The sequence below is a fragment of the Neofelis nebulosa genome, chromosome 1 (genome assembly GCF_028018385.1).
Source record: "Neofelis nebulosa isolate mNeoNeb1 chromosome 1, mNeoNeb1.pri, whole genome shotgun sequence".
NCBI lineage: Eukaryota > Metazoa > Chordata > Mammalia > Carnivora > Felidae > Neofelis > Neofelis nebulosa.
The window spans coordinates 64,199,080-64,226,869 of NC_080782.1; the positions used below are offsets into that span (position 1 = coordinate 64,199,080).

The 27,790-nt window shown below is 41.8% G+C and overlaps 1 protein-coding gene and 1 long non-coding RNA gene across 5 annotated transcripts; one reads left to right on the top strand and one right to left on the bottom strand.

Moving 5' to 3' along the window:
* Window positions 1-455: 455 nt before the first annotated feature.
* Window positions 456-10,657, bottom strand: LOC131508663 (uncharacterized). Of its 2 annotated transcripts, none has more exons than XR_009260079.1 (4): window positions 10,547-10,657; window positions 3,577-3,774; window positions 1,686-1,787; window positions 456-605 (listed from the first exon to the last, which is right to left on the bottom strand). It is a non-coding gene; the product is annotated as an uncharacterized LOC131508663 (long non-coding RNA). The 2 variants fall into 2 exon arrangements; XR_009260080.1 differs by having other exon boundaries at window positions 1,686-1,790.
* Window positions 10,609-27,790, top strand: C1H5orf47 (chromosome 1 C5orf47 homolog). 3 transcript variants are annotated; one of them, XR_009260069.1, is made up of 5 exons: window positions 10,609-10,885; window positions 18,885-18,970; window positions 20,208-20,356; window positions 21,932-21,970; window positions 24,558-24,972. XR_009260069.1 is itself a non-coding variant. In XM_058723633.1 (4 exons), exons 1-3 carry the CDS (start codon window positions 10,609-10,611, stop codon window positions 20,331-20,333), a joined length of 489 nt encoding a protein of 162 aa, XP_058579616.1. In that variant the 3' UTR covers window positions 20,334-20,356; window positions 27,416-27,790. The 3 variants fall into 3 exon arrangements, 2 of the variants coding, with proteins under 2 accessions (XP_058579616.1, XP_058579606.1); XM_058723633.1 differs by lacking the exons at window positions 21,932-21,970; window positions 24,558-24,972 and adding an exon at window positions 27,416-27,790; XM_058723623.1 differs by lacking the exon at window positions 21,932-21,970.

The window sequence follows — 27,790 nt, forward strand, 5'->3', positions numbered from 1 at the left end:
CTCCAGCAAATACCTGCTGAGGATATTATGTATCCTGAGGATACTGTGGGGACGAGACAGGCAAAGTCTCTGTCCTCTTGGCGTTTACGTCCTGTAAACAAAGACCTGGATTTGAGACCTCACCTGTGTGTGTAAGAGAGAGAGGTTTGGGTGAGTCATTTCAACTTCTGAGCCCTGGCAAGATGCGATGCCTGTTCCCAACATGGGGAGTTGCCGGGACATTCTCAGGAGACAGTGCCTTACAAAGATAAAGCATTATTATGCACAGAACCACTCATCTGAATTTTGAACTTGCCCTCTATTAGCCAAAGGTGGAAATCTGCAAAGGAGAATTATATTGAGGGGTTTCCTTGTTCAGTCAATCATTCATCCAAGTGTTTGCACTGCTCTGGGCTCTGGGGATATTGTGGGGGCGAAGTCTCTGTCCTGTAGGCATTTACATTCAGAAGCAGAAATCAGATCATCAACAAACACATGTAGAAACAGGAAAATGTTCTGAGAGTCACGAGGAAAATAAAACCGGGTAACTTGGTGGAGACGAGAAGTGGAGCTACTTGAACTGGGAGGTTCGAGAAGGCATCTCTAGGCGAGATTTAAGCCGAGACCTGAATAAGGAGAAAAACAAGCCAAGGTGACATATAAGGGAAAGGTATTCTGGGCAGAGGGAACAGCACATGCAAGAGTCCTGAGGCACGACCAAGCCTGACATACTTCAGGAAGAGCAGTGTGGCTGGACACAGCAACAAGGGGAAGAAGAGGCCGTGGCATGAGCTCGGAGAGGCCAAAGGGCCAGATAAAGCAGGGCTTTGTTAGCCTGGGCAGAGGCCTTGGGTTTTGTTTTAAATCAGACGCAGAGCTGCTGAAAAGGAGCTGCAGGGCAAGGGTGGGAACTGAGTTGGGATTGCTCTGGTGATGGTGTGGAGACTAGAGGGGAGCCAGAGTGGGAGCAGAAGAACAATTTAGGAAGGGATGGCAGGGGTGTCTATGAGTGAGGACGGTGGATGTTGGCAGATGACAGTGGCATGGGCCAGAGTGATGGCAGAACGGAGAGAGGTGGGCACGGGAGGGCTATAGGTTGGAGTGAGGGATACGTGAGAACGACTTGGGTCCACGCTGTGCTAATTTTGGAGGAAGCACAATTTACCAAGCAGTCCTAATCCCATTCCCTTGGCACACTTCTGCAAAAGCGAAACCTTCGGGGAACCCGGAGGAAACGAGGCAGTTCTAATCCTACCTAGAACACAGAAGCTTCCAAAGGAGCATGTCGCTTACAAAGGGAACTTCTTACCCCGTTCCCGTCCCTGTCCTGGGAGGTCTCATTGAAATCCTTTGCTTGTTTGAAAGGGCAAGAGAGATCCTGCTTTAGCAAGTAATGAGCGGCGCTTAGATGCCTTGGATGGGCTCTAATTCGGATTAAGCATTAGTTTAATTCGGAGGGGTTTTCCGGAAAGAAGATGAGCTAGATGAATGACACAGACAATTTAATTAATCTTAGAGATGGGGCTTAAAAACCAGGGGCCAAAGCATGCGTGTGTGCATGTGTATGGGTGAGAGTGGGTGTCGATTTGGTGGTGGAGGCAGCAGGGGAGGGAGGGAATACTTGATTTCCCTGCCACCAGGTTTAGTGAAGTTTCTCTGCATTCCCCACAGGGCGGGGTCCTCCCATCCATTCAATCCCAACTTACTCAGTGTTGAGCCGGGTCCCATCCCGTGGTTCTCTCATTCACAAAGGGCCAAAAAAGGGAGTGGGGAGACCTTATCTCAGGTGAAACAAAGGCCGCAGAAATCTGCTGACAGGTATGAGAATGTATGAGAATAGAATTGAACCGTCACAGGCCTTTAAACTCCGGTACCATTTTATTTTAATTTTTTTTTTAATTTTTTTTTTCAACGTTTTTTATTTATTTTTAGGACAGAGCGAGACAGAGCATGAACGGGGGAGGGGCAGAGAGAGAGGGAGACACAGAATCGGAAACAGGCTCCAGGCTCTGAGCCGTCAGCCCAGAGCCCGACACGGGGCTCGAACTCACGGACCATGAGATCGTGACCTGAGCTGAAGTCGGACGCTTAACTGACTGCGCCACCCAGGCGCCCCTAATTTTTTTTTTTTTTAATGTTTATTTATTTTTGAGACAGAGAGAGAGCATGAACGGGGGAGGGGCAGAGAGAGAGGGAGACACAGAATCGGAAACAGGCTCCAGGCTCTGAGCCATCAGCCCAGAGCCCGACGCGGGGCTCGAACTCACGGACCACGAGATCGTGACCTGAGCTGAAGTCGGACGCTTAACCGACTGAGCCACCCAGGCGCCCCTCTGGTACCATTTTAAACTCAGGTACCATTACCTCGTCCTCTGCCTGTAACACATAAAGGATCCAGTCTTAAAGAGGAACCCCTATAATTCCTTGGGAAACACAGAATTCTAAGTTGTATTTTGAGGGTGAAAGCTTTATTTGTTTAATGTAAGCGTTTTAAAATATATCACAATTTCTTCCTGTTAAAAAACCTACCTTCCCCCCTGCTTCCTACCCCCTGACATGGAATTGGCCTGGGCCGCTTTCTTTCTCAAGGAGTCCCTGAGGTTAGCTCTTTGGAAGTTAAGGCTCAGCAGCAAGGACCGGTCCAGGTCCCCCACCCTGTACATTCCCAGGAATGAGGCAGAAGCTGCGGGAAGTACTCGTCAGAGCCAGTGGAGGGTGAAGGAACAGCACTTCAGCACGGATGAGGTGGGAAGGCCCTTATCCGACAGTCGTCAGCGGCCGCCTCCTGGTGGGGGGGGGGACCATATGTCCCCAGGCCTACGACTGGCCAAATGAAATTCATGGCTAGGAATATGCATCCGTTGGTTTTTCTTTCAGCTCCTGCAGCTGTTTGATGAGGGGCGACGGAGGAGCAGATATCTCTTTTGTGGGCTGAGATGCCTTCTTATACAATTGCCCCTGGTCTTTCTACGCAGCACTACCCCAGCCTGCCCCCTGCGCAGGCAGCCAGGACCACTCGCCCCACGGGACATACGGGTTGGGAACGCACCTTCTCCAAGTGTTACTTTCGAAAAGCCAAAGGAAAGAGTCGTGGTTTGAATTCAGGCTACTAACTCCTTGGCAAAAATAAAAACGGAGTGGTTTCTCCTTGAAAGGGGCGATCCTCTTTTATATGGGAGCTGTGACTGCCACCTGGTGGAGGAAGTTAGCTGAGCAACTTCCTTCTCTTCTTGGCCTTTTCTAATGCGTCTAGCCACTCATTTCGTTATTTCTTCATAAATACAACAGGGGAGTGTGGAACGTGTGTGTCAGGCACTGCGTTAAGTGCCTGGGGACAGGCTGTGGGGACAAAAGGGTCAGGGTCCTTGCTTTCATGTAGCAACTGGAGGGCTTGTGGGGTGACAAGTGGCTTGCGGGGTAAGCCGCTCCATTAGAAAGAACCTCGCAGCCAGTGGGAAAGACATTGGGTGAGGAAGGGACTTGGGCACAGAGGCTGCTTTGGAGAGAGGGACCCCGGGGGGCTACTCTCAAGAGGGTCCTTTGGGATGAGATCTGAACCCTGAGAAGGTTCTGGCTTTGGGAACTGCTTTCACCCACCTGGCTCTCGTGACATCCTGCTGGTAGTCCTGTCAGAGGCCGTCCCCACCGACTGCCAGTGGAGCACAGGGTGGGCCCAGTGAGAGTGAATACACTGGTGAGGTGTGGAAGCCGGTCTTCTCTGGTCCCTGCCTCTGCCCCATCCCTGTGGTGGCCGGGGGGGGGGGGCACTAGTTTGTGTCAGGTCCAGCGTCTCTGCTGCCAAGAAGACCATCAAACACTAGAGAAGCACCAAGAGGACTCTCCACCATAATTCTCTCCCCTCCCCAGATGCTGCCCAGGTTATGAGTGGCAGCTTAGCGTTCAAGGTCACCCAAGGAGGGCCTAGTAAATGCCCCAGGCTTTACATTGGGACATCTGAGGAACTACATTCTAAGGAGCAAGACTGAACAAGATATACACCGACCTTTATAAAGACTCAAGCGAAGCTATAAATCAATTCAAACTCCCCTACCCTATCTGCCTGCCAGAAACGAAAGATAAATATTACCCAGACTCTCAAATAATCTATAGTTTTAATTATACATTATCTGGCATGCACAAATTCCCCAGAACACCAGGATTCAAAAATCAAGTAACTAAAAAACAAGAAAGAAAAAAAGTGGTTGCACGGATCCTAATGGGATGGAAAACCACTCTGATCAATACGTTCTAGAAAATATTCTGAAGAAATTCAGAGGCAGAAAACTCAGTTTCCATTTCATTCCAGAACTGAAAAACGTAACTGAAATTTAGAACTTGACGGCAGGTTAGTGAATTCGTGGAAAGTGGACTAGTGGACTGGTCTACAGAAAATAACCAGACAGAAGTGACGACGGAACCAAGGACGGAAGCCACAGGAAAGAGCAAAAGAAATATACAGAACAGGGTAAAAGAAGACTTAATATGTGTAGCGGGGTCTCAGAAAAAAAGGGAAAGAATGAAGCAGAAGCAACGGCTCGAGAAATAATAGCTTAGAATCTACCAAAGCGGATAAATGATAGCAAATCACACATTCAAGAAGCACTATGAGGGGCACCTGGGTGGCTCAGTTGGTTAAGCGTCCGACTTCAGCTCAGGTCATGATCTCGCGGTCCATGGGTTCGAGCCCCGCGTCGGGCTCTGGGCTGATGGCTCAGAGCCTGGAGCCTGCTTCTGATTCTGTGTCTCCCTCTCTCTCTGCCCCTCCCCCATTCATGCTCTGTCTCTCTCTGTCTTAAAAATAAATAGACGTTAAAAAAAAAAAAAAAAAAAGCACTATGAAGTCCAAGCTGGATCTATAGATACAAGAACACCATACTCAGTCGACTATTTTGTGATAAAAGTGCTGAAAAGCAAAGACAAAAAGAAAATCTGAAAAACAGGCAGAGGGGAAAATTGCATCACTTTTTTTTTTATCAATGTGTAGTTTTGAGAGACAGAGAGCACAAGCAGGGGAGGGGCAGAGAGAGAGGGAGACACAGAATCAGAAGCAGGCTCCAGGCTCGGAGCTGTCAGCACAGAGCCCAACTTGGGGCTCGAACCCACGGACCGTGAGATCATGACCTGAGCCAAAGTCGGATTGCTTAACCGACTGAGCCACCCAGGCGCCCTGAAAAATTGCATCACTTTTAAAGGGGCAGTAATCTGACTGACAGTTGACTTCTCAAAAGAAATAGCAATCACAAGACAATAGAATTTCTTCAAAGTGCTGAAAGAATAGCGGGCGAGCTTGAATTTGATATTCAGCAAAAACATTCTTTAAAAGTAGTTACAAGGGGCGCCTGGGTGGCTCAGTCGGTTAAGCGGCCGACTTCGGCTCAGGTCATGATCTCGCGGTCCGTGAGTTCGAGCCCCGCGTCGGGCTCTGTGCTGACAGCTCAGAGCCTAGGGCCTGTTTCAGATTCTGTGTCTCCCTCTCTCTGACCCTCCCCTGTTCATGCTCTGTCTCTGTCTCAAAAATAAATAAATGTAAAAAAAATTTATAAAAGTAGTTACAAAAAAGACTAAGTGAATTCATCACCAGCACAACCACACTAACGTAAAATGTTAAAGCTGTTCTTCAGGTAGAGAGAAAATAATCCCATTTGGAAAAACAGGTATGTAGGAATGAATGAAAACACAACAGAGAAGGTAGATTTATCAAAATTTGGTAAGTCAAAATGAATACTGACTGTAGAAAACAATAATAATATTAATGTCTCATGATGTTTAAAATACATTGTAGAATTACCAAAAAAAAATCTATATGCTGTTTACAACAGACATTATAAGCAAAAAAGGTTGAAAGTAAAATAATGGAGATATACCATGAAACAATAACCACCAGAATATATTCCAAGAAGCATCATTAGAGCTAATACTTCATAAAAATCAAAGGGTCAAATTACCAGAAGATATAACAATTGTAAACGTGTAGGCGTCTAACAGTAGTTAAAGACCTACAAAGCAAATACTGACAAAACTAAGAGAATAAAAAATTCAGAGCTATAGAGGATGATTTTCAGCACACCTCTGTCAGCAACTTATAGAACAGTCTGACCTTATTTAACTGATAGTACAAAACAGATAAAAAGAAATCAACAAGGATACATGAATAAACCTAGATAAGGGGCTCCTGGGTGGCTCACTCAGTTAAACATCTGACTTCCGCTCAGGTCATGATCTCACAGTTTATGGGTTTGAGTCCTGTGTCAGGCTCTGTGCTGACAGCTCGGAGCCTGGAGCCCGCTTCGGATTCTGTGTCTCCCTCTCTCCCTGCTCCTCCCCTGCTTGTGTGTGTGCCCGTGTGCACTCTCTCTCTCTAAAGTAAATAAATATTAAAAAAAAGAAACCTAGATAAGACACTTCATAAATTTGATCGAATTTGCATATATAGAACACTAGCCCCAACAACTACAGAATACACATACTTTTCAACTGCACTCAGGTAGTTCCCAAAAGTAGACCACAGGCTGCATTCTAACACAAGTTTCAGAAAATTTCAAAGGAATGAAATCATTCAGAGTATAGTCACTGACTACAATGGAACTAAGTTAAAAATAAATAACAAAAAGACTGAAAAGCTCTCAAATGTTTGGAAATGAAACAATATACTTATAAGCAACCCATATGTCTAAGAAACTACAATTAAAATATTTTGAATGGAATAATGGAAATATGAAATACAAAACTTATGGCATGCAGCTAAAGCTATGCTCAGAGGAAAATGTATTGCTTTATGTGCCTGCATTACAAAAAAAAAAAGGCTTAATATCAATGATTTAAGTATCCATCACAGGATGTTATAGAAAGAATTAAAGAACAACAGAGGGAATTGGCAAAGCCAAAAGTTAATTCTTGGAACAGATTAATAAAACTGATGGTCTACTGTTGAGACCAAATCAGAAAAAATAGTGCAAAAATTATCAATATTAGGAATGAAAAGGAGGATCTTGCAATGCTCCTAGAGACATTAAGAAGATAATAAAAGAATATTTGAACATTTTTTGCTACTAAGCTTTAAAATACAGACTGAACAAATCCTAGAACACAGTTTACTAAATGGACCCAAAAATAAATAGAAAATCTGAATAATTCTATAACTACTAAAGACCTTCTTACAAAGAAAACTTCATGCCTAGGTGTCTTCATCAATGAATTCTACCAAATATGTAAGAAAGAAGTTTTAAGTCATTCTCTGTCATGAACACAGAAGTGGAAAGTCTAAAGAAAACATTGAAAAATAAAATTTAGAAGTGTATCAATCATATAAAATGATAATATGCCACAAGCAAGTAGGATTTATCCCTGAATAGAGGGTTGGTTTAACATTATAATTCAATCAATGCAATTCATCACATTTACAGACAAAGGGAGTAAAATTATATAACCATCTCAATAGATTATAGCCAAAGTATTGGATAAAATTTAACACCAAACTAAACTGAAAATAGAAGGGAACTTACTTAATCTGACAAATACCATGATTAAAAAAAAATTTATAGCGACTAGAGTACTTAATTATTATTATACCTAATAATAAAACATTGAAACTTTACTTTGAGGGCAGAAATAAGACAAGGATGTTCACTATCATTTGTGTTCACCTTATACTGGAGGTTTTAGCCAAAATGAATTAGATATCCATATAAACAAATAATGATTCTTAAATCTCTATATTATACTATTCATAAAAATCAATTCCAGGTGGATTGAATATTTAAATGTGAAGTGTAATCAATAAAGCTTCTAAAAGATAGCCAAGAACTTCTTGGGATAGACAAAGATCTATTAAATCAAACACAAAAAGTATAATTCTAAAGAAAAATACGGATGTATTGGACTAAAGTTAAAAACTATTATTTATTAAGAGTTCGTAGACAGCATAAAAAGGTGAGTCACAAGGTGAGAAAAAAATTACAATACATATGACTAACAAATAACTAATATACAGAACATATTTTTAAAAAGTCCTCTTAACGACCGAGAACCAGATGAAAATCCCATATAGAAATAGACAAGAGATTTAAACACAAAAGATGATATCCAAATAGCCAATGAGCTTAACTTCCTAAGTAATCAGGGAAATGCAAATTACAAGAAAGCAATATCACACTGTGTTGGTTAATTTCACATGTCTTGTTGGCTAGGCCACAGTACCCCCATATTTGGTCAAACATTATCATAGATGTTTCTGCAAAGGTATTTTTTGATGAAATTAACATTTAGAGGGGTAGACTTTGAGGACAGCAGATTATCCTCCATAGTGTGGATGGATCTCATCCAAACAGTTGAAGGCCTTCATAGAAAACTAATGACCTCTCTTGAAGAAGGGAAAATTCTGCCAGCAGTTCGTCCTCAGACCTGAACTACAGCATCAACTTTTCCCTGGGTCTCCAGCCTGCTGGCCTATCCTGAAGATTTTGGATTTGCCAGCCTACATTCTAATGTAACCCAATTCCTTAAAACCTTTCTCTCTCTGTCCCTCCACACACATATACACTCACATCATTATTGGTTCTGTTTCTCTGGAAAGCCCTAATACACATACCCATCAGAATGGCTAAAATGAAAAACACTGACAATGCAAAATGAACATGTGGAGCAACTGGAATTCTCATGCTTTGCTGGTGGAAGTGAAAATTTGTACAACCACTTAAATACCTGTTTGTCAGTAGTTACTAAAGCTGAACCTATGAATACCCTAAGCAATAAAGTATACCCCTTGTGATATATGTTCAACAAAAGATATATTTAATTTAATTTTTTTTTAACGTTTATTTATTTTTGAGACAGAGAGAGACAGAGCATGAACGGGGGAGGGGCAGAGAGAGAGGGAGACACAGAATCGGAAACAGGCTCCAGGCTCCGAGCCATCAGCCCAGAGCCTGACGCGGGGCTCGAACTCACGGACCGCGAGATCGTGACCTGGCTGAAGTCGGACGCTTAACCGACTGAGCCACCCAGGCGCCCCAAAAGATATATTTTAATGTTCCTTGCAGGACTATTCATAATGGCCTCAAACTGGAAACAACCAAATGTTCACCAACAGTGGAACCGATGAATAAATGGCGGTGTAGTCAAATGATGTACAAACTCGTGCCATACCTTGTATCTCACAAACACAACTTGAGTGAAGGAAGTCAAACACAGCGGGCAAACCTAATTGATGCGGTTTGAATTGGGAAAGGAGGGAAAGGGATTGGGCCTGGGTGAGGACATGAGGTGCTTCTGCATTGCACCGTTTCTGAACGTGGGTGGCTATTACATGGATATATTTAGTGTGTGAAAATTCATCCATCTGGATACTGATGATCAGGGCACTTTTCTGCACGTATTTATAATTCAATGAAAAAGATTCATTTTAAGAAAAATATGTCTCTGCCTATTACTTTGGGGGAAGTCACTCATTTTGGAGCTTCAGTTCCTCTGCTATAAAATGCTGGATGGATTTAAAAGGGTGGTCTATGGGAAAACCATTTGTAAAGTATAAATGTAAACATATTACCATGGGCACTTCATAGGCTATGCACTCAATAAATGTGAAATGTTAAGTCTAAGTCTAAGGGAACTATCTCTATGTGCCAGATGCTTAAAATGCCTTATTTTGATTTAACAACCCAGTCATGTGGAGTTTACATCTGGGGAAACGAAGTTTTGTTTTTTAAAAAAAAATTTTTTTTAAATGTTTATTTATTTTTGAGACAGAGAGAGACAGAGCATGAGCAGGGGAGGGGCAGAGAGAAAGGGAGATACAGAATCTGAAACAGGCTCCAGGCCGTCCGCACAGAGCCCGACGCGGGGCTCGAACTCACGAACTGTGAGATCATGACCTGAGCCAAAGTCGGCCACTTAACCGACTGAGCCACCCAGGCGCCCCTGGGGAAACGAAGTTTATAGAGGGAAAGTAGCCTCCAGGTAATCCATCTGGGGAGCAGCAGAACCGCGATGGGCCTCAAGTCGGCAAGAGTAAGCCGCCTACCTCAGGCCCTTGGCCCAGCACAACATATGCCATGCCAAGGTCTCACCGGAACCCTGTGGCAGTAAGGGGTGCTGTTTCCCCTCCCCTCCCCCCAGGCCCCCAACTTCATTGACTGACACTCTAGATCGGACAAGTCCGGGGTCAGCTCATCACTCGGAAACCTTTCTCACCCTCAGCCACGGGAAAGGGAGCCCCGGTGGCCTGCTTCCTTTCCCCCATCCTCTTCTTGGTTCAGCTCGTTTCTTCAGAGGGCTGTGCCCCCACGGTCTGCTCCCCACCCCCGAGTGATCTGGTCCCCAAACCTCAACACCACTCTCCAGCGGAGTGGTCCACCATCCCCGCAAAGAAACCCTTCCGGGTCCCCCGCCCTCTAAAGGGCGGTCTCCCGAGTGATCACCGGGCGTCCCTCCTTCCTCACGCACATCCCCTGCCCACGGCCAGCCCCGCGATCCCGCTCCAGCGCTCGCCCCTCACTCCCCGCCACGCCCCGTGGCCCGCCCCCTTCCCCCCCCCCCCCCCCCCCCCCAGTCAGCCGGCGTGCCCGCTCACTGGACGTCGCGCTCCGCGGGTCGCTGAGGAAGCTCCACGGCGGTTGCGCGACCAAGGCGGCGATGGCGGCGGCCGGCAGGGAGCAGGAGCGGGACCTGGCGCGCTTCGTCTACGTGACGCGCTTCGGCTCGCACCGGTGCGGCGGCGTCTTGCAGCTGGGCCGCCGCCGGGCTCGGGGCCGCGGGAGCACCGGGCGCGGGGCCGGCTGCAGCCCCGAGGAGCCGCGGGCGGCGGCCCGGGCCGGCGCGGAGCTGGCCCCCGGCCCCCGGGCTCCCGCGGCCTCCCCACCGGCGCCGGCGTCGAGCGCGCGGAGCGGTCCCCGGGCTGCGACGCGAGCAGGTGGCGCTTAGGGGGCGGCGGGCGTGCGGGAGCGGGGCGCGCCGCCCGTCGGGGGCCGGTCTGGGAGTCGGCCCTCGCGTCCCCTGGGCCGCCGTCTCAGGGCGGTGGGGCGCTTCGGGCCTCGGCCTTCCGTCAGCGTCCTGTCAGCCCTCCCGCCCCGCCGCGGCCCGCGGCCTTGGTGCGGGGCGGGGCACTGGGGCCGTTGGCGGCCAGGCTCCGCCTCCCGTCAGTCCGGCTGCCGGCGCGGGGGGCAGAAAGACGGGTCCCTCGCGTGCCCGGCATCACGCGTGCGGCGGAGAGGGCGCCCAGGGGCACACGCCGGTCATGTGAGGTCAGCCCGACGGACAGGGAAGGGCACCGGAGGGAGCCGCCGGCGTCCCCCAGAATGAGGGGGGCGTCGGGGTGCTTGTCGGCGTTCCTAGCGCTCGCTGAATTTACAAATTCGCGTGAGCAGAACCGACATCTTTACCCTGTTGAGTCACTTCCTCCCTGAAAACATTTCTTCCATCTGCTTCGGGGTCTTTCGGGAATGTTTTCTATTTGAAACGTTTCCATAGGTTTTGCGTATATCCTGTTAAATTTATTCCAGGTGTTTGGCCTTCTCGTCTGTTCCTCTTCGTAAAATCCTCTAAATGCTTGTTGTTTGTATATAGGAAACTTCTTGATCTTTCAAAAATCACCTTTATTTAGGATTGATTTATATACATTTTGAGGCGGTTGACAAGGTTATATTCTTTAGTAACTCACCACCGCAGTTAAGATAGAGAGCAATTCCTTCTGGAAAAGTCCTGCCTCTCTTTTGAGGGCTCATCCCTCTACATGTGCTTTTTTTTTTTTTTTTGGAAAGTTTATTGAGTTCATTCAACTCGCCTATTTAAAGTGCACAATTCAGTGCTTTTCAGAGTTGTACGACCATCACCACACTCAATTTTGGAACATTTCTATTGCCCTCCAAAGAACCCGGTACCTATTAGCACCGTACTCTGTATCCATTGACACTCACTGTTCCCTTTTACTGGCCTCCCCTACCCCTAACCTCAGCCCTAAGCAAGTGGTAAAGTTTCTATCTGCATAGATTTGCTTTTTCTGGACATCTCGTGTAAATTGTGTCATACAGTATATGAGCTTTCCTGATTGTCTTCTTTCACTTAGCCTGTTGGTGTGTTAATTTTAGGTCCTAGCACTTCACTGCATTCTTTTATTATTAGAATAAGTTTTGTCAGTTCAGGTATACTATGGTATTATTTGTAAGTAGAGATCATTTCACTTCTTTTTTACCCATTCTTATGCCTGCCATGTATCAAAATATTGCCTGTTTTTATCTTACTGCATGCATAATACTGCATACATCAGCTAATACCTTGAGTACAATGTTGAATAGTAGTGGAGGTTGTGGGGTATCCTTGCCTTATTCCTGACCTTAGGGGAAATGTCTCTAGTGTTGCCCATTATATAAGGTACTGGCTTGAGGACCAAGGCATTTATATTTAAAATATTAAAAAGTATTCTTCAACTTTTATTTTTTCAGTGTTTTTATCATAAATGGGTGTTGAATTTTTGTCAAAGGCTTTCTCAGATCTATGGAGATAAATATATTTTATCCTTAGATTTATTAGTATGGCATATAATATAAATGGATTTCCTAGTATTGAACCAACCTTGCATTCCTGAAATAAAGCCTACTTGGTTATGATGTGTTATTTTCTTAAAGTAGTGTTGGACTCTGCTAAGAATTTGTTTAGGTTTTGCTATTGGTATTTGTGACAGATAGGGATCTGTGGTTTTTCTTTCTTTGTACGTTTTCATCTGGTTTAGGTATCAGAGTTATACTTACTTCATAAAAGGAATGAAAATAAACTTTTCCTTCTTTTCTATGCTCTGGAATAATTTATAGGACGGTGGGACTACCTGGCGTTTGAAGGTTTGGTAGAATTCTTCTGTGAAACCATCTGGGTCTAGTGCTTTTTGTGGGATAATTCCTTAACAACTTTCTTTATACCTTCTATGGATATTGCTCTCTTCAAGCTTTCTAAGTCTAACAGTAATCTGTATTTCCCTAGGAAATTATATTTCATCGTTTCCAAATCTGTTTGCATAGAGGTCCGCAAGTGGTATTTTATGATTTTTAAAAAATTTCCTGGGGCACCTGGGTGGCTCAGTCTGTTAAGCGTCCAACTTTGGCTCAGGTCATGATCTCGCGGTTCATGAGTTTGAGCCCCACATTGGGCTCTGTGCTGACAGCTCAGAGCCTGGAGCTTGTTTCAGATTCTGTGTCTCTCTCTCTCTCTCTCTCTGACCCTTCCCCATTCATGCTCTGTCTCTCTCTGTCTCAAAAATAAATGTTAAAAAAAAATTAAAAAAAATTTCTTGTGTTTCAGTGCTTATTTCCAAATTGTCATTTTTTTTCTGTATGTACGTGCTTTCTCCCTTTTTCTTGAGCAAGTTAGCCAGTGTCTTGTCCATTTTGTTAATTAAAAAAAAAACCAGGATTTTGATTTATTAATGAGACATCTTGTTTTTCTGGTCTCTTCCTCATTAAAAAATGAAGATAGATAATAAAGATGAAACATGCTTTCTTTTGGTTTACTGTGTTCTTTTTATACTTATTTTCAGCAGGACATTTCATTCATTTATTTTTATTCTTTTTATTGATAAAAATATTTAGTGCAATGAATTTTCCTTTAACCACTATTATAAATCCCATAGATTCTAATACGTAGTATTTTCAGTGTCACTATTTTTTTTTCATTCTGTGATTTCAGTTTGTATTACCCTTCTCACTGTGGAGTTAAAGTTTAAAACATTTTTAATTTTCAGGACTTTTCTGTTTTGTTTCTGTTAGTAAACTCTAGTTTTATTGCACTGTAGTCAGAGTGTTTGTAAGGTCTCCACTTTATGGGTACTACCAATGTTTTCTTTGTGATCTAATTTATGATCCTTCCTTTTTGTTCTTTTTCTCCCCCAGAAGCCATGCAATTGAAAGACTGTCCCTTTAAATCATGCTTGCCCTTTTAAATTGAGTCAGTCCCATTAAATGGCATGTTTAGTACTTTATGTGGTGTCTAGGCCTTTAAATTGACCATTGAACTCCCTTCCCTGTAATTTGTGCTATGATCCATAGGGTTTTGTCTTAGTGTTTTCAGATTTAGGGTGGATTCAGTCTTTCTGTTGCTCTAGCCCTCCTGCAGGCACTTTTTCTAGTGTCCTTCCTTTGGCTTCCCTGTTGGCTGCAAAGCCCTGCTTGGGGTGAGGGGGGGAGCACATGGGATCATAGCTCTGCGATTCAATGATTTTTCTTATTTTACTTCCAGTTATTTTGCAGTTTCAGTGTTCTGTGTCTTCAAGTAATGCTGAGGGCGTGGTTTTATGTAGAATTTTCAAAAGGTGAAGTTGTTTGGGGTGAAATTTTGGGAAGTCAGTTACCACGCCTTCCCCATTGTCTTCAGTGACTCTGAAATCCTAAACTGAAAGGTTTTGAACAAGAGAAGTGATAAGGTTGGATTAATTTAGGCCATGCTATCTATATAAGGGAGATTGAATTGGAGGTAGGCAAGACTGAAGCCCAAGTTGAATAATCTATATTCTGTATATTCTATAATCTATATTCTATAATCTATATTTGGTATCCTTCCAGATTAAATTTGCTTTGATAATTTAGATGTATAAAATTGTACTCTGTATAATTTGATTGACTCCTGAGAATGAGCTGTGGTGGGAAGCCTTCAGAGATACCTAAGCAGGGTCATTATTGTGGACTTCAAGCCCGTCTGATGGCCTCATTGTTAAAAGGCACTCAGGTTTTTGTTTTTGGGGTTTTTTTTTTCCTGGTCCCTCTGCTGGGGATTAAAAAATCCAGGGGTAGTATAAAACATTTTAGCCCTGGGTTTCCAGCTTCTTTGAATCATAGAAACAAATGAAAGTCCTGTTCTAAGAAGAGGAAAGAGTATGGTGGTGGTGGTGGTGGTGGTGGGGAGCTCTAAAGCTTTGGCAGGAAGCCAGGACAAATACAATGGATTCAATAGAAAGCCTGTATTGCTTTAGGGCCACAAATGGCGAGGACAAAGAATAGTCCATCAGCAAGGTAGTGGATTGGAAGTGAAGAACACTGAAAGCAGGTGAAGAAGTTGGTGGGGAGAAGGGAGGGGATACATGAATTCGTGCTGGAGATCCCCACCTATGTCGGTTAGAAGTAACTGGGTAGGCAGGATTATGAAAGCAGCGTTGCGCTGTTGTAACTTTACCCTGTGCAGACCTAAGGTGTCGGTCTTTCCTCTAGTTGGCTTCTCTTTTGGGATTTTTGCTGCTCCTTTGTGGCAGGGGTGACAGGATCAGATCTGGAGGAAGGAGAACTACGATGGGGTTGGCTGGGAGACACTGGAGTCTACAGCCCTGGTAGGGGGCACAGTGGTCCAGTACAGAGATGAAAGGCCTGACCTAAGGCAGAGCAATGGAGCTGGCACACAGGACCAATGACTGACGGAAAGATGGAGAAGGAAGGGTTCATGCCAACTCTGAAGTTTCTGTGCTAGGCAGCTGGGCAGAGGATGGAGCCCTTAACTTCAGAGCCCCCCCTGCTGTGCTTGGGCGACCAGGAGTAGAGTTAAGGGAGAGAGGTCCTGGCATAGATGTATATTTAAACCAAGCCAGAAAGTGCTTACGTTTTACTCAGTTTTGGGTGGATTTAATATTAATATTAAAGGGACATTTATTAAATGCTTATGCCTAGCTCTTCTTGGGGAACCAGCTGAATTATTTGTTCAACAACATGAACGTGTCCCCCACTGTGGATACTAGATTAGGTGCTCGTGACATAGATGGATCAGAAAAATATTCCGCTCGTAAGGAACTTCTAAATGAATAATGTGAATATAAGCTAGTAGACTTGAATGCTGTAAGATGGACCCCTTCAAAAGGCTTTGATAGTTTAGGGAAAGGAGAGGCATAAAGGCAGGAAATCAAGGGACATGAATGGAGACATTCCTAGTGGGATGGTAGAAATTATCAAGGGTATTGGCTTTGAAGTCAGAAAGACATAATCTTGGCTCTGTCATTTATTAGCAGTGCGATATTGGCCAAGTTAGTTAACCACTCTGATCCTCAGTTTCCTTCTATGTAAAATGGGGATAATACTTCCTACCTTAATAAGTCACTATAACGACTAAATGCAGTATGTAATGTATGCATAGGGCCCAGCCCAGTGTTTGATATGGAATAAATGACCAGTTGAATGTTGGCTTACTGAACAGAGATGGCTTGAAGGGAAGGGGGTGGTTATTCCAGTGAGTGGTACATAGTGAGAATGGACTAAATATTTGTAGAATGAATGAAAAGCAAGTTTTGGACCGTATTGTGGAATGCCTTGGAGACAATCATTTTATAGTCACTGAAGATTTTTGAATGGTGGAGTGAAGCTATCAGAGACAGTTACACTTCTGGAAGATAAGCAAATTTATCTTCGGCTGTTTGTAAGATGCAGTGGAGTTTAGAAATCCAGGGACAGGCAAATCAGGAAACTCATCTAACATTTCAGGCAAGACTGATAAGTTAGTTCTCACAGAACTTGGGAGATATATTCATAATTGATATAGGGGATGACAAATACTATTGTGGAGGTCCAAATAAATGCTTTCGGAGTGGTGAGGAATTTGAGGATGAGAGAATTAGGGAAGACTTCACGGTGGCAGAAACTCCATGAGAGTCCCACATGTTGCTGAGCTAGGAAGGAATTATATGTGGGAAAAATGTGTGAGCATAACCCTGGGAATGGATCCATGAGGGAGAGTGATGAGGGAAGAACCAGAAGTGTATTTTGAGTGTATAGAAACTGTGCAGAAAGAAGGCTAGAGGAAGCTTGGAAACACAAGTTGGGACAAAGCCTTTGGTATGTACTGGAGCTACCTTCGGTGAAGTATGCAAAACGAGTAGAAGAAATGATTTCGTCCTTTCTCTTTTTCCCATCCCCTATACTCCTTGACACGTTTTAGATCCCCGATAATTACAGGTCGACTTGACGGCTCCTATCCTGACCCCGGGGAGTAATGTGTAGGTTAGGAAAGGCTTACAAATGGAAAACATTTGGAATGATGCAAGTATAGTATTCCAAAGGCTTAGGCATTTAGGGGAGAAGGGTCCGTATGGGTAAATGAAGAACAGAGATTTCGCAGACTTGAGTTCTTTTCCTATGCCCTATCTGCATTTCATCTGTACTATCATTTGCTTAATATATTTACTTAATATGTGCCCCTCTCGACTAAATTTTCTTTTTAGAACACGTTACATCATTACCTCAGCGGCAAGCCTGTACCATTTGCCACAAATAGAAATTAATTAAAAGCAATCTAATAAAGGAACAACAATATTATTAAATTCTAGCCAAATAGCTTGTCTAATAAAGGTGGTCTGTGGTCATAAAGAGAGAGGAGCAAGTCTCAGGGAAGTCTTAATGACATACTACTTCCAAACTTTCTCCTTGATGTAATCAGAATGAAAAAGAATGGGAGAGAATGAGTTTCTCACTGTGTGAGTCAATGTTCTTTAGTGCTGTGTGTGTGCCCCACACGGAATTCATGGTGTGCTTCTAAGAAATTAGGCAATGCCATTTTAGAACATACTCTAATTCGCTAACAAATGGAATGCTTACTGCATTTCTAATGTGTGTGGTATTAGATATTGGATCTCTAATAAGGAATAAAACAACATGGTAAACGTTATGATTACTGAGCATATAGGGTGCTTTGTGAAATCAGAGAAGGTTCCTGGAAAGCTAAATATTGAATGAGTGGAAGAAAGCCAGGTATAGAGTGGTGATGGCAGGGTAGGAATAAGGTGGGTAAGTGTTCGGGTAGGGGAATATAAAGGCTTTCAGGGAAGACATGCTTACTGTTTTATGATTTTGTCTTTGGACACACAAGCCCTTGGGTTTTCTTCTCACAGTTAATATTTGGGAAGACAGCATGGTCTGGTGAGTAGAGAGAGAAAGCTTATTCATTCCTGACAAACCTTTATTAGTACCTACTGTGTGTCTGGTAGGGTGGCTAGAAAGATGACTAAGACCCACATAGTTATTACCCTCTGGGAGGTCACAGCCTAGTGGAGGAAACATATTATAAACATGTGATATAAAAGTGTGCTAAGGGGGCGCCTGGATGGCTCAGTCGGTTAAGCGTCCGACTTCTGCTCAGGTCATGATCTCACGGCCCGTGGGTTCGAGCCCCAAGTTGGGCTCTGTGCTGACGGCTCAGAGCCTGGAGCCTGCTTCGGATTCTGTGTCTCCCTCTCTCTCTGCCCCTCCCCTGCTCATACTCTGTCTCTCTCTGTCTCAAAAATAAATAAAAACATTAAAAAATAATAAAATAATAAAATAAAAGTGTGCTAAGTGCTCTGGCCTAAGCATTCCTAGAGCCAGTGCTGTTCAGGGGACTGTAGAGAGGAGGTGACGGTGTGAGCTGAGTCTTGAAGAGCAGGTAGAAATTTGCCTGGCAGGTGTGTGTGTGTACGTACACATGCATGCACACAGAGTGTTTTAGCCAGACAGAACAGCATGTGCAAAGGCTAGGAAGGATAAGAGCAAAACATTTGAAGAACCACAGGCATTTTGAATAGTTGAAAGCATAATGTGTGTCTGGAGTTGAACGGAGAAGAAAGGAGAGTTTGGAGATGCATTGGGTTAAGATGTGGCCTCTGGTATTTGTTTATTCTATTGCTGATTTTTTGGGGACTCACCTTTCAAATCAAAAAAGAAAGGAGATTCCTAAGGGATTTCTAGACATTTCTAAGGGAGTTTGTCTCTAGTTTTCTTGGTTTTCTCCCCTCGGCATAGTATTAGCTAGTTGGTAAACTGGTAGCATCTTGTGATCAGAAATACACCAACGAGTGTAAAAATCCCCAAAGAGAGCTCAGGAGACATTTATAATTGTCTTTGTTCTCAGGATAGTGAATCCATTAAAATATGTGCTGGCCTTGATATGTTAGCTTTCACTCTCTCTTTTTCTAAAATTAGGTTTAACCCAGAAGAATTTAGCTAAACAGTTTGATTTCCCTATACCTTTGCATGAAGCTTCGAAAGTCATGAAGAAAAAGAAAAAGGTATATTATTATAAAGGAGAACGAGCAATATTTGAATTTTAGATTAACTTCTCTAAACACAAATGTGTGAAGATATTCAACAGTAAAAACAGTTCCATCTTTTGAAAATTTAATTTACTGAAATGAGAAAATAGAATTAATTTAGCAGAAATAGAACTGGGTTTGGAAATATTTATTAACTATAGAGAACAGTCCTTCCAGTGTTTGAAGATATGAACACATTTTAATCAAAACATAATGGGAGATTTTTCAAAGCATAAAAATATATGTTCCACAGAATATAACAAACTCTGATAGATAGTGTAATATGAGGAGAAAATCACGGATTTCACAGAAAAGAATAATGTATCTGTATTAACGACATATTGCTCTTTTAAAGACAAGGGACATACATTTACTTCCTAGAAGGAAAGCTAACGAGGATGAACCTTTACTGCTGAACCATTTTCACCTCTGGTTGTCCAAATGTCATGGCAACTTGAGTGTTTTAAACATATTCGAGATCAGTAGCTCTACGAATCTTTGTTTTCCACCACGTATCTTTAAGCACTTCAGCTTAAAGAAATCGTTAGTTGATAATGACACGTCAAATTGTATTGTTTCTGAGCTTTGAGTTTATATGAGTTATAATCCGTGTATAGTGTAAAACAGCATTCAAGGTGACTAACCCCAAATGTAATTTGAGTGTGCACCTGATCTTCCCACTATACTAAGAAATATTTCTTCCGAGAATCAGTTCCTCTTGGGTGAAGAGAAAAGAGCAATAGCCAATATTTACTTGTAACTACAACATGCCAGACATTGGGGTACGTGCTTTACGTATATTTTTCATTAATCCTAATAATCCAGTGTATGAAACTATTACTAGATGAGATGTAAAACACTTGCCCATTAAAAATCGAGGAATTTCCCAGTGGGATAGAAATTCAGCATTTTCATAACTGTTGAAAACAAAATTGAATGTGTTAGAACCATTTAGATAGGACCTTATAGGCATTGCCTTCACCCAGGGTAGCTCATTTAAATAGTACAGAGAGGAAATGCTAGGAAATTAGCAGAAGAGATCACTGATCGTGGGAAAACCGTCACATTTAAGTTTTAGGTCTGTAAGTGCTAGAATTGCCTTAGCGTGGTTTCAGCTGAGGTACAACACAGTTCAGTCACTACCAGTTGCCTCTGTCAAAATGTATTTCCACCTTTCTGCTCGGTGTTCCTTAACTGTGTTTATATTTTTAAGGTTCGAGTATGGAGTAAAGTATACAAAGTCATTTCTAGAATGCTTGAAGAAAATGCAAAATACAGACTCAGGCTGAAATACCAACAACTACCCAGCGAAAGCAAGTTAACACAGTTGATTGTATGAAAGAAGACTGGCTTTCCTAACAGGTCAGTCACCCTTGGGTCGCATTAGTCTAGTAGTTTTCCTAATTGTCACATGCGGTGTACAGAACTATAGAAATGAGGCTGCAACTATTCATCGTAATTAAAAAGTACAAACAATGTTAAAGCACTGAGTTACAGGCTAGACCGCCGATGTAGGTGTGAGTAGAGAAGAGCAGAAGGTAAATGTTGATGAGAATTTACTGAGCGGAAGGACCACACTTGCCTGTGATTTAATGGCCGCTTTTTAATATAGATTACAAAACTCATCCATATTGACGAAGACAAACATTTTAACTGCAATATAAAATTACACATTCTGTGTCACTTCTGATGGTCACTTCCTTTCCATGGATGCTGCAGTATAATTTAATGCTTTTGACAAAACTGCTCTTGAATTATGGCCTTGATGTCATTATTTCATTCCTGGAAAACAACTCATAAATTAAACTATGTTCTAAAGCTCCATCAATAGGGAGGCAAGCCATAAGAGACTCTTAAAAACTGAGAATAAACTGAGGGTTGATGGGGGATGGGAGGGAAAGGAGGGTGGGTGATGGGTATTGAGGAGGGCACCTGTTAGGATGAGCGCTGGGTGTTGTATGGAAACCAATTTGACAATAAATTTCATATTAAAAAAATAATGAGTTGATATTGTGGCCAGAGAAAAATTAGATGTGATCTAGTATATTTATTAAAGTCACTGGAAATTCTGGATTCTCAAACAATTAAGTTGGATAAAATTTATGTAACTGATAATGCCATATCAATTGATAAATCATAATAGTTATTTCCTTTCCTTCACATGCTTGTCCTAATACACATGTTACCATGCTGAATGCTTCTGTAGGCTCTTACTACAGTCACTCGATGGCAACTTCTATTTTGACAGTCAGTAAATCTGCAGAATTTAATTTTGTGAAGAATATTTTCATAAGATAATAATTAGGACAGAATGCCATTTTGTAAACAATGTTACACTGGAAACTCATGACTGTTAGTGTAATATTGTGTCAATAATAGCATAAGTTGTTTGCTATAGTGGCATATGAACAATGTTCAGATTAGTGATACTCGGTTTTATTTGTTCAATTAAGGAGAAGAATGAGGCAGATGGGGGGATTAGGAAGAAAAAGTAGTCCGTGATTTATTGGGAGAAAAAGATGTTTGAATAGGCAGAACAACGTGCAAGAAACCTGGACATTGTTCCAAGTGTTAATCCAGATCCAGTTACTTTAATAAACATATTAGATTACATCTAATTTTGCTCTGGCCATAACCTTGATCTTGTCAGTCTCTTGTGCCTCAGTAAGAGGGCTTCTACTAAACATCAAGTAATCTTGTAAGAAATATTTAGTAATTTAAAATAATATGCTATGCTTTTCCAGAAATAGCCTGTTATAAACAAGTATCCTTGTAATTCATTATTTTGTATTATAATTTTAAACCAGATTACAAAAACTAATAGAAATACATTTAGAAATGTATTGTGACTCTTATTTCCTAATATGTATTTATTAATGGGAAAACCAGGACTAGAGGCCAAGTTGAATTTTCCCATATATTTTATGTTGTTCGTAGACTCAGATTACACAAGATGAATCTTCTTATCATCTTCTGGTAAGAATTCATTTATATGATAATTATAAAGTATAGACTTTGTTTCCTCCCCTTTTATATCTTAACTTCTCCAACTTTTAGTGTATACCCATTGCTAATTCCAGCCTGTTTCCTTCCTTAAACCCAGTAAGGCCTCATTAAATATTTGTTGAAATTTAACAAGCTTCATTTGGGCCCTGTCTTAACAGTGCTATTGTAACTACTCTTTCCATGGTCCACGGTTTTTGGGGTTTTTGTGTGTTTCTGTTTGTTAATATCTCTTAGTTCTATTTTCTTTTTGAACTTTTCACATTTAATATTATCTCACTGCTACTTCCAGTCTTTCTTTTTTAGTGTCCTGGGAGCTATGACATGGTTCACTTTCTGCCTTTCTGACTGTATTTTCTGTGTATTTTTTAATTTGTCCCTTCTGTTACCACTTGATATCCAACGCTACCCTAGGAGTAGTTGTTGGGTCGACTCTCTCTTTACATATTTATTCTGAAATAATTTACCCACTTTATAGCTTCAGTTACTCTTTCTTGATGTATGACCCCTAAATCTCTCTTCTGCCTTTGACCTCTGAATTTCTTCAGGCTATTCTACAGTTATTTTGAAATATTACATGTTTTAAATCGAACGCATCGTCTCTCCTCCATTTATTTCAGTTGTGTCTTGGTTTGCTAATTACCTGGGCTCATTAAATTTCTAGGAAGAGATGACACCAGTTTAGTGGGGTTCGGAAAGTACTAGAAAAGTAAGATGGGTGTTGGAAAAAAGAAATCAGACTTTTGTACATGGGAAGGTGGGGGAGGGAAATATATTTTAGACATGGCCGTGAGCAAGTTCATGGAGTCCAAGAAAATGTCCAGGAATATATAGTTTGATCAAAGCTCGTTTATGGAGTCCTTGTGAGGGAAGGTATAAAAGTCCACTGAGACTGTATTTCAAAGGGTCCTATGTGAGCACTGGACCAAGGATTTGTACTCAGTTAAATAGACAGTAAAGAAACATGAAACATTTTCTTAACCCGTTATTCTAAATGATTTCAAAAGTACAGAAAGTTTGCAAGAAAAATTCAAAGAACTCCAGCATAACCTTTACCTAACTTCACTGATTTTTAACATTTTGTCACATTTGCAGGTTCATTCTTAGGCACTTTCTCTCTTTGTCTGTGTGTATGTATGTGTGTTTAAAATATTACCCCTTGGGGCACCTGGGTGGCTTAGTTGGTTAAGTGTCCGGCTCTTGATTTTGGCTCAGGTCGCGATCTCATGGTTCGTGGAATCGAGCCCCATGTTGGGCTCTGCGCTGATAGCATGAAGCCTGCTAGAGATTCTCTCTCTCTCTCTCTCTCTCTGCCCCGCCCCTGCTCATGCTCTTTCTCTCTCAAAATAAATAAATAAACATTAAAAAAATAAATAAAATATTACCCCTTAATACTTTAAGTGTGTATATCTTAAGAACAAAGATATCTTTCATAAAGCCACCCAACAATGATCAAATTCAGGAAATTTATGTTTCCTTTTGTAATTAATAAGTATTTTGTGGAAACTTAATAAAAGACTATGCAAATACCTCAAACATCACCAGTATAGAACATTTTAGAGCAGTGGATTGATCAGATCTGCATTTACATCAGATCTGATGTTACTAATGTGGAAAGGTTTGGAATGGAGGCAAGATAGGAAATGAAAATCCAAGGATTCTAACAGCAGTCCAAGTGAGTGAAATGCACTTAAATGGAAGTGGCAGAGTTTGTGGAGAGGAGACAAAGGATTGGCCATAGGGGATAAGAGAGATCATCTTGAGTTCTGAGAATGAGGAGATAAGAAAGAAGGAAGTCAAGAGAAAGGACCGATTTTGTGAAGCTACTGAGTTTCATTTTGGCATGTTGAATTTTAGGTGATAGTGAGGTGTTCAGGTAGAAATTCCAAGCGAGCAGCTTGAAGTTTCATACTGAGGCTAGTGTGCAGTCTATGGTGCGTGAAGGTCGCAGGTAGTTCTGGCAGTGGATGTGCATGAAAACCTCAGTGTGAGGATGGGAGGAGAGGAAAGGAGGAGAACAGAATGTCGGTGATGTCTAGGATGAAGAGCAAGGCTCAGTTTCAAAGAGTGATTCTGGGTGCTTAATCAGGAGTAATGAGAAGTGATGGTGGGGTGGTGGGGGATACGGATGAAGCTTGTAGGAGACCAGGGGCTTGGCAGTCCAAAGGAGGGCAATGGCCTTGTTCAGTGAGAATGTAGGGGTACAAAAAGTAGGAGTGTAGAAATAAGTCAGCTAGGAACAATGTCAGAGTTCCTAGAAGTAAGGCACAAGTGCCAAGTGATGACATAGCCCAAGCGGTACCCTGGCTTGTGAGTGCCTTGAAGTGGCCTGGAGATTAAGGCCTTTGTGACACAGTTTCTGTAAATGGGGCTGTTGAAGTCGTCAGTATTATTGGCCGGTGCTGGAATGGAGAAGAAAAATCTGGAAGTGAAAGTTACCAAAACAGTGAACACAGAGAATGGCTAACTGTTGCTTTGCAATGTTAGAAAAGTTAAAATATTTTAGTGACTATTAACCGTCTTATAGTAACAAGAATCACTTTTGTCATCTTTTATTTAGGATTAACCTATCTTTGGATCCGTTTACCAAAGAAGATTGTGAAGAGTTTAAAGATGGAACTTTAAATTGAATCATAATTATATGTTAATTTTGGTGTGTTTTGTTGGTATTGGGACTTTAATATTTGAATAGAAAAACTACTTTCTTCATAAATTAATAGTGTTTGTTTACAAATTAATTAAATATGGTTGTATGCACACAAGCGTTATGCAAGTGTTTTTCAAGTGTGAATTAGTACTTATTCTGTATTCTTTTAAATTAATCTTATACATAAAATTTAAATTGACATAGCAATACAATTGCAGGCATTTATATTTACCAATGTTTCCCTTTAATGAATGCGTCTGCAAACCACCACTTTATTCATCCCTCATTATGATATAACTGCTTTAAATTAAACTTCGATTCATTTAAATTGTTTCTGGCTTCCTTTTTCTAAATTTCCCAATTGTCTTATGATAAAAACCTACAATTTACATAGTGACAATTATTTTCAGTGTTAAAACTAATGGTTATTTAACACATCTTTTCATCCTAAGGAAAGTTAGAAAATTTATGCAAATCCTAATTGTAATATGGAGTATTTTAGGATAATTTTGGGGCAAAGATCAAAGGAAACATTCTTCTCCTTTTCAGGCCCCTAACTAATAGCTACATTATTTTTTTCAGTCAGTAAGTGAGAGATTTAGAATTCTGAAAATAATTCAGAAATGTTTCTCCGTGAAGAACCATTATTTTCTACTCAGTATTAAGTAGTAATCCGCTGTTACGTAGATCATTTTATCTGCTTTTTGTTGATGCAGTCTCTTTCCCTGCATTGTTTTAAAGGCCTCTGTGGAACTGAAAACTTAGGAGGAAAAGACAAAAAGAGTTTGCCTGTGATAAAAACAAATAAAACAAAACAAAACAAGACACAAGACAAAAAAATCCCATATGGGGCCCCTGGATGACTCAGTTGGTTAAGGTCTGACTTTGGCTCAGGTCATGATCTCGCAGTTCATGCTTTCAAGCCCTGCGTTGGCCTCTGTGCTGACAGCTCAGACAGAGCCCGGAAGCTGCTTCCGGATTCTCTGTCTCCCTCGCTCTCTGCCCCTCCCCCACTGTGCTCTGTGTCTCTCTCTGTCTCTCTGTCTCTTTCTCTCTCAAAAATAAATAAACATTAAAAAAAAAAAAATTCCACATCCATCCTGAATTTCTTGCCACAAAAATTGAAGCACGTGCGTGGTAGACCTTTTTGGTTCTAAAGGCAGTACGTTCCTCACCTAGAAATATTGACCAGGCCCATCTATTAGCTGACACAGAAGGTTGCCAACTTTGAGTGGGACCCAGTTCAGGAAAGGGCTTTGCAGTAGGTCCAGCCCCGGAAATAAGCAGTCCTGCTCCTTGAATTATATGATTTGGAAGACCCTTTGGTGTTGCAGATACCATTAGTGGGAAAAGATGTAGTATGAAGCTTATGAAAAGCCAACCAAAGGGGCCCCATAGTGGAATTATAAATCAAGGTCATACTGTCCACGGCATAAAATTAAATGCCATTTGAGAGACAGCTTTAACATGTTTGAGGCTTTGGTAGAAACAAATCGCTTGGCCGTGAGGCAAAAAACAAAAACAAACAAAAACCAGCAGCAGACTCACAAAATGGAAATAGCACATCTGCGAAGGAAGACTTCCCAGCAGAAAGTTCCTAAGTGGGGCCAGACAGCACAAGCAGCAGGCTGTGTGAGCAGATAGTCCAGTCCTCATGTCACCGACATCAGTTGTACTAGTTCCCTTCCCTGTGCTTGCACCTGTGGCCATGTAAGCGGTCCCATACAACCAGATAAAAGAGGAGGAAAAGTCTGAGCTTTGGTTTACGAATGGATTTTTCCATTGTGGGTGTTAGTACTATAACCATGTTCCAGAGTGGCCCTGAAAGATACTGGAAAGGGAAAAGGGCAGAGTTGTGAGCTGCACAAATGGTTATCCACTTTGTGTGATAGGTGGGGTGGTTCAAGGCGAGAATCCATATGAATCTGTCGATGACCTGGTCATCTGATCTGGGGCGTGGTAGGAAGGACTGGAATATTAGAGACAAAAAGATCTGATACAGAGGCATATGGATGGACATACGGGAAGGGGCACAAAGTGTGAATTTTTTGTATCACTTGCCAGTGCTCATGAGAAAGTATCCACTGCTGAAGAGACACTGACCAGCTAAGTAGACACAATGATGACCAGTTGGTGTCAGCCACCTGTCATCACTGGCTGCCCAGGAACTTGATCGATTTCTTTAATTTCAATTATTTTTTCCTATGCCTGCTTTGGGCTTATTTTTTATTTTTTGTATTCTTAAATTGGGGGCTTAGATTACTGATTCGAGACATTTCCCCTTTTCTATTGTATGCATTTAGTGTCATAATTTTTCCTCTCAGCACGGCTTTAACTATGTCCCACAGGTTTTTGTATGTCGCATTTTCATTTTTTATTTAATTGTGTATTTGTCTATGCTTTATGTTCTATCAGTTTTTCTTTACATATTTTGTATATTACTTGGTGCAAACATATTTAGTATTGCCCTGTGTTCTTTGTGAATTGGCCCTTTATCATTAGATAATTAATGTTCCTCCCTGTGTCTGGTAATTTTCTTTACTCTTAAGTCTACTTTATAGGATCTTAATATAATTACTTCTGCCTTATTTTAATTAATATATCTTTTTCTAGCCTTTGACTTTCAACTTGCCTATATCCTTCATTATATTTGAAATGTTTATACACAGCATATAGTTGGGTCATGTTTTTTAGCCCACTCAGCCAATCTCTGTCTTTTAATTGATATATTTATACCATTTATATTTTTTCTTTTTTTTTTTTTATTTTAGAGAGAGAGAGAGAGCAGGGGAGAGGCAGAGGGAGAGAGAGAAAAAAAAAAATCTTAAGCAGATTCCTCATTCAGTGCAGATTCCACGACCCTGGGATCATGACCCGAGCAGAAATCATGTGTTGGATACTCAACCGACTGAGCCATCCAGGCACCGCATACCATTTATATTTAAGGTAGTTCTTGATATGTGAGGGTTTAACTCTTCTATTTTATTTTATGTTTTCTGTTTCTTCTTTTCTCTGTTTTCTTTTTCCTGCCTTCCTGCTGCTCATGTGATGTCCATTGACACTGTGTCAACAATGGAAAGTGGGGAGTAAGGGAGTGTGGGAAGAAAGAAAAGCCTCATTACTTGCCAGTGGGGTTGAAAATTCTG

Excerpts from the sequence above, each read along its gene's own strand:
- C1H5orf47 (XM_058723633.1), top strand. The coding sequence starts at position 10,609 with ATGGCGGCGGCCGGCAGGGAGCAGGAGCGGGACCTGGCGCGCTTCGTC. Across the intron at positions 10,886-18,884 it reads CCGGGCTGCGACGCGAGCAG|GTTTAACCCAGAAGAATTTA; the intron begins GTGGCGCTTAGG and ends TTCTAAAATTAG. Across the intron at positions 18,971-20,207 it reads TCATGAAGAAAAAGAAAAAG|GTTCGAGTATGGAGTAAAGT; the intron begins GTATATTATTAT and ends TATATTTTTAAG.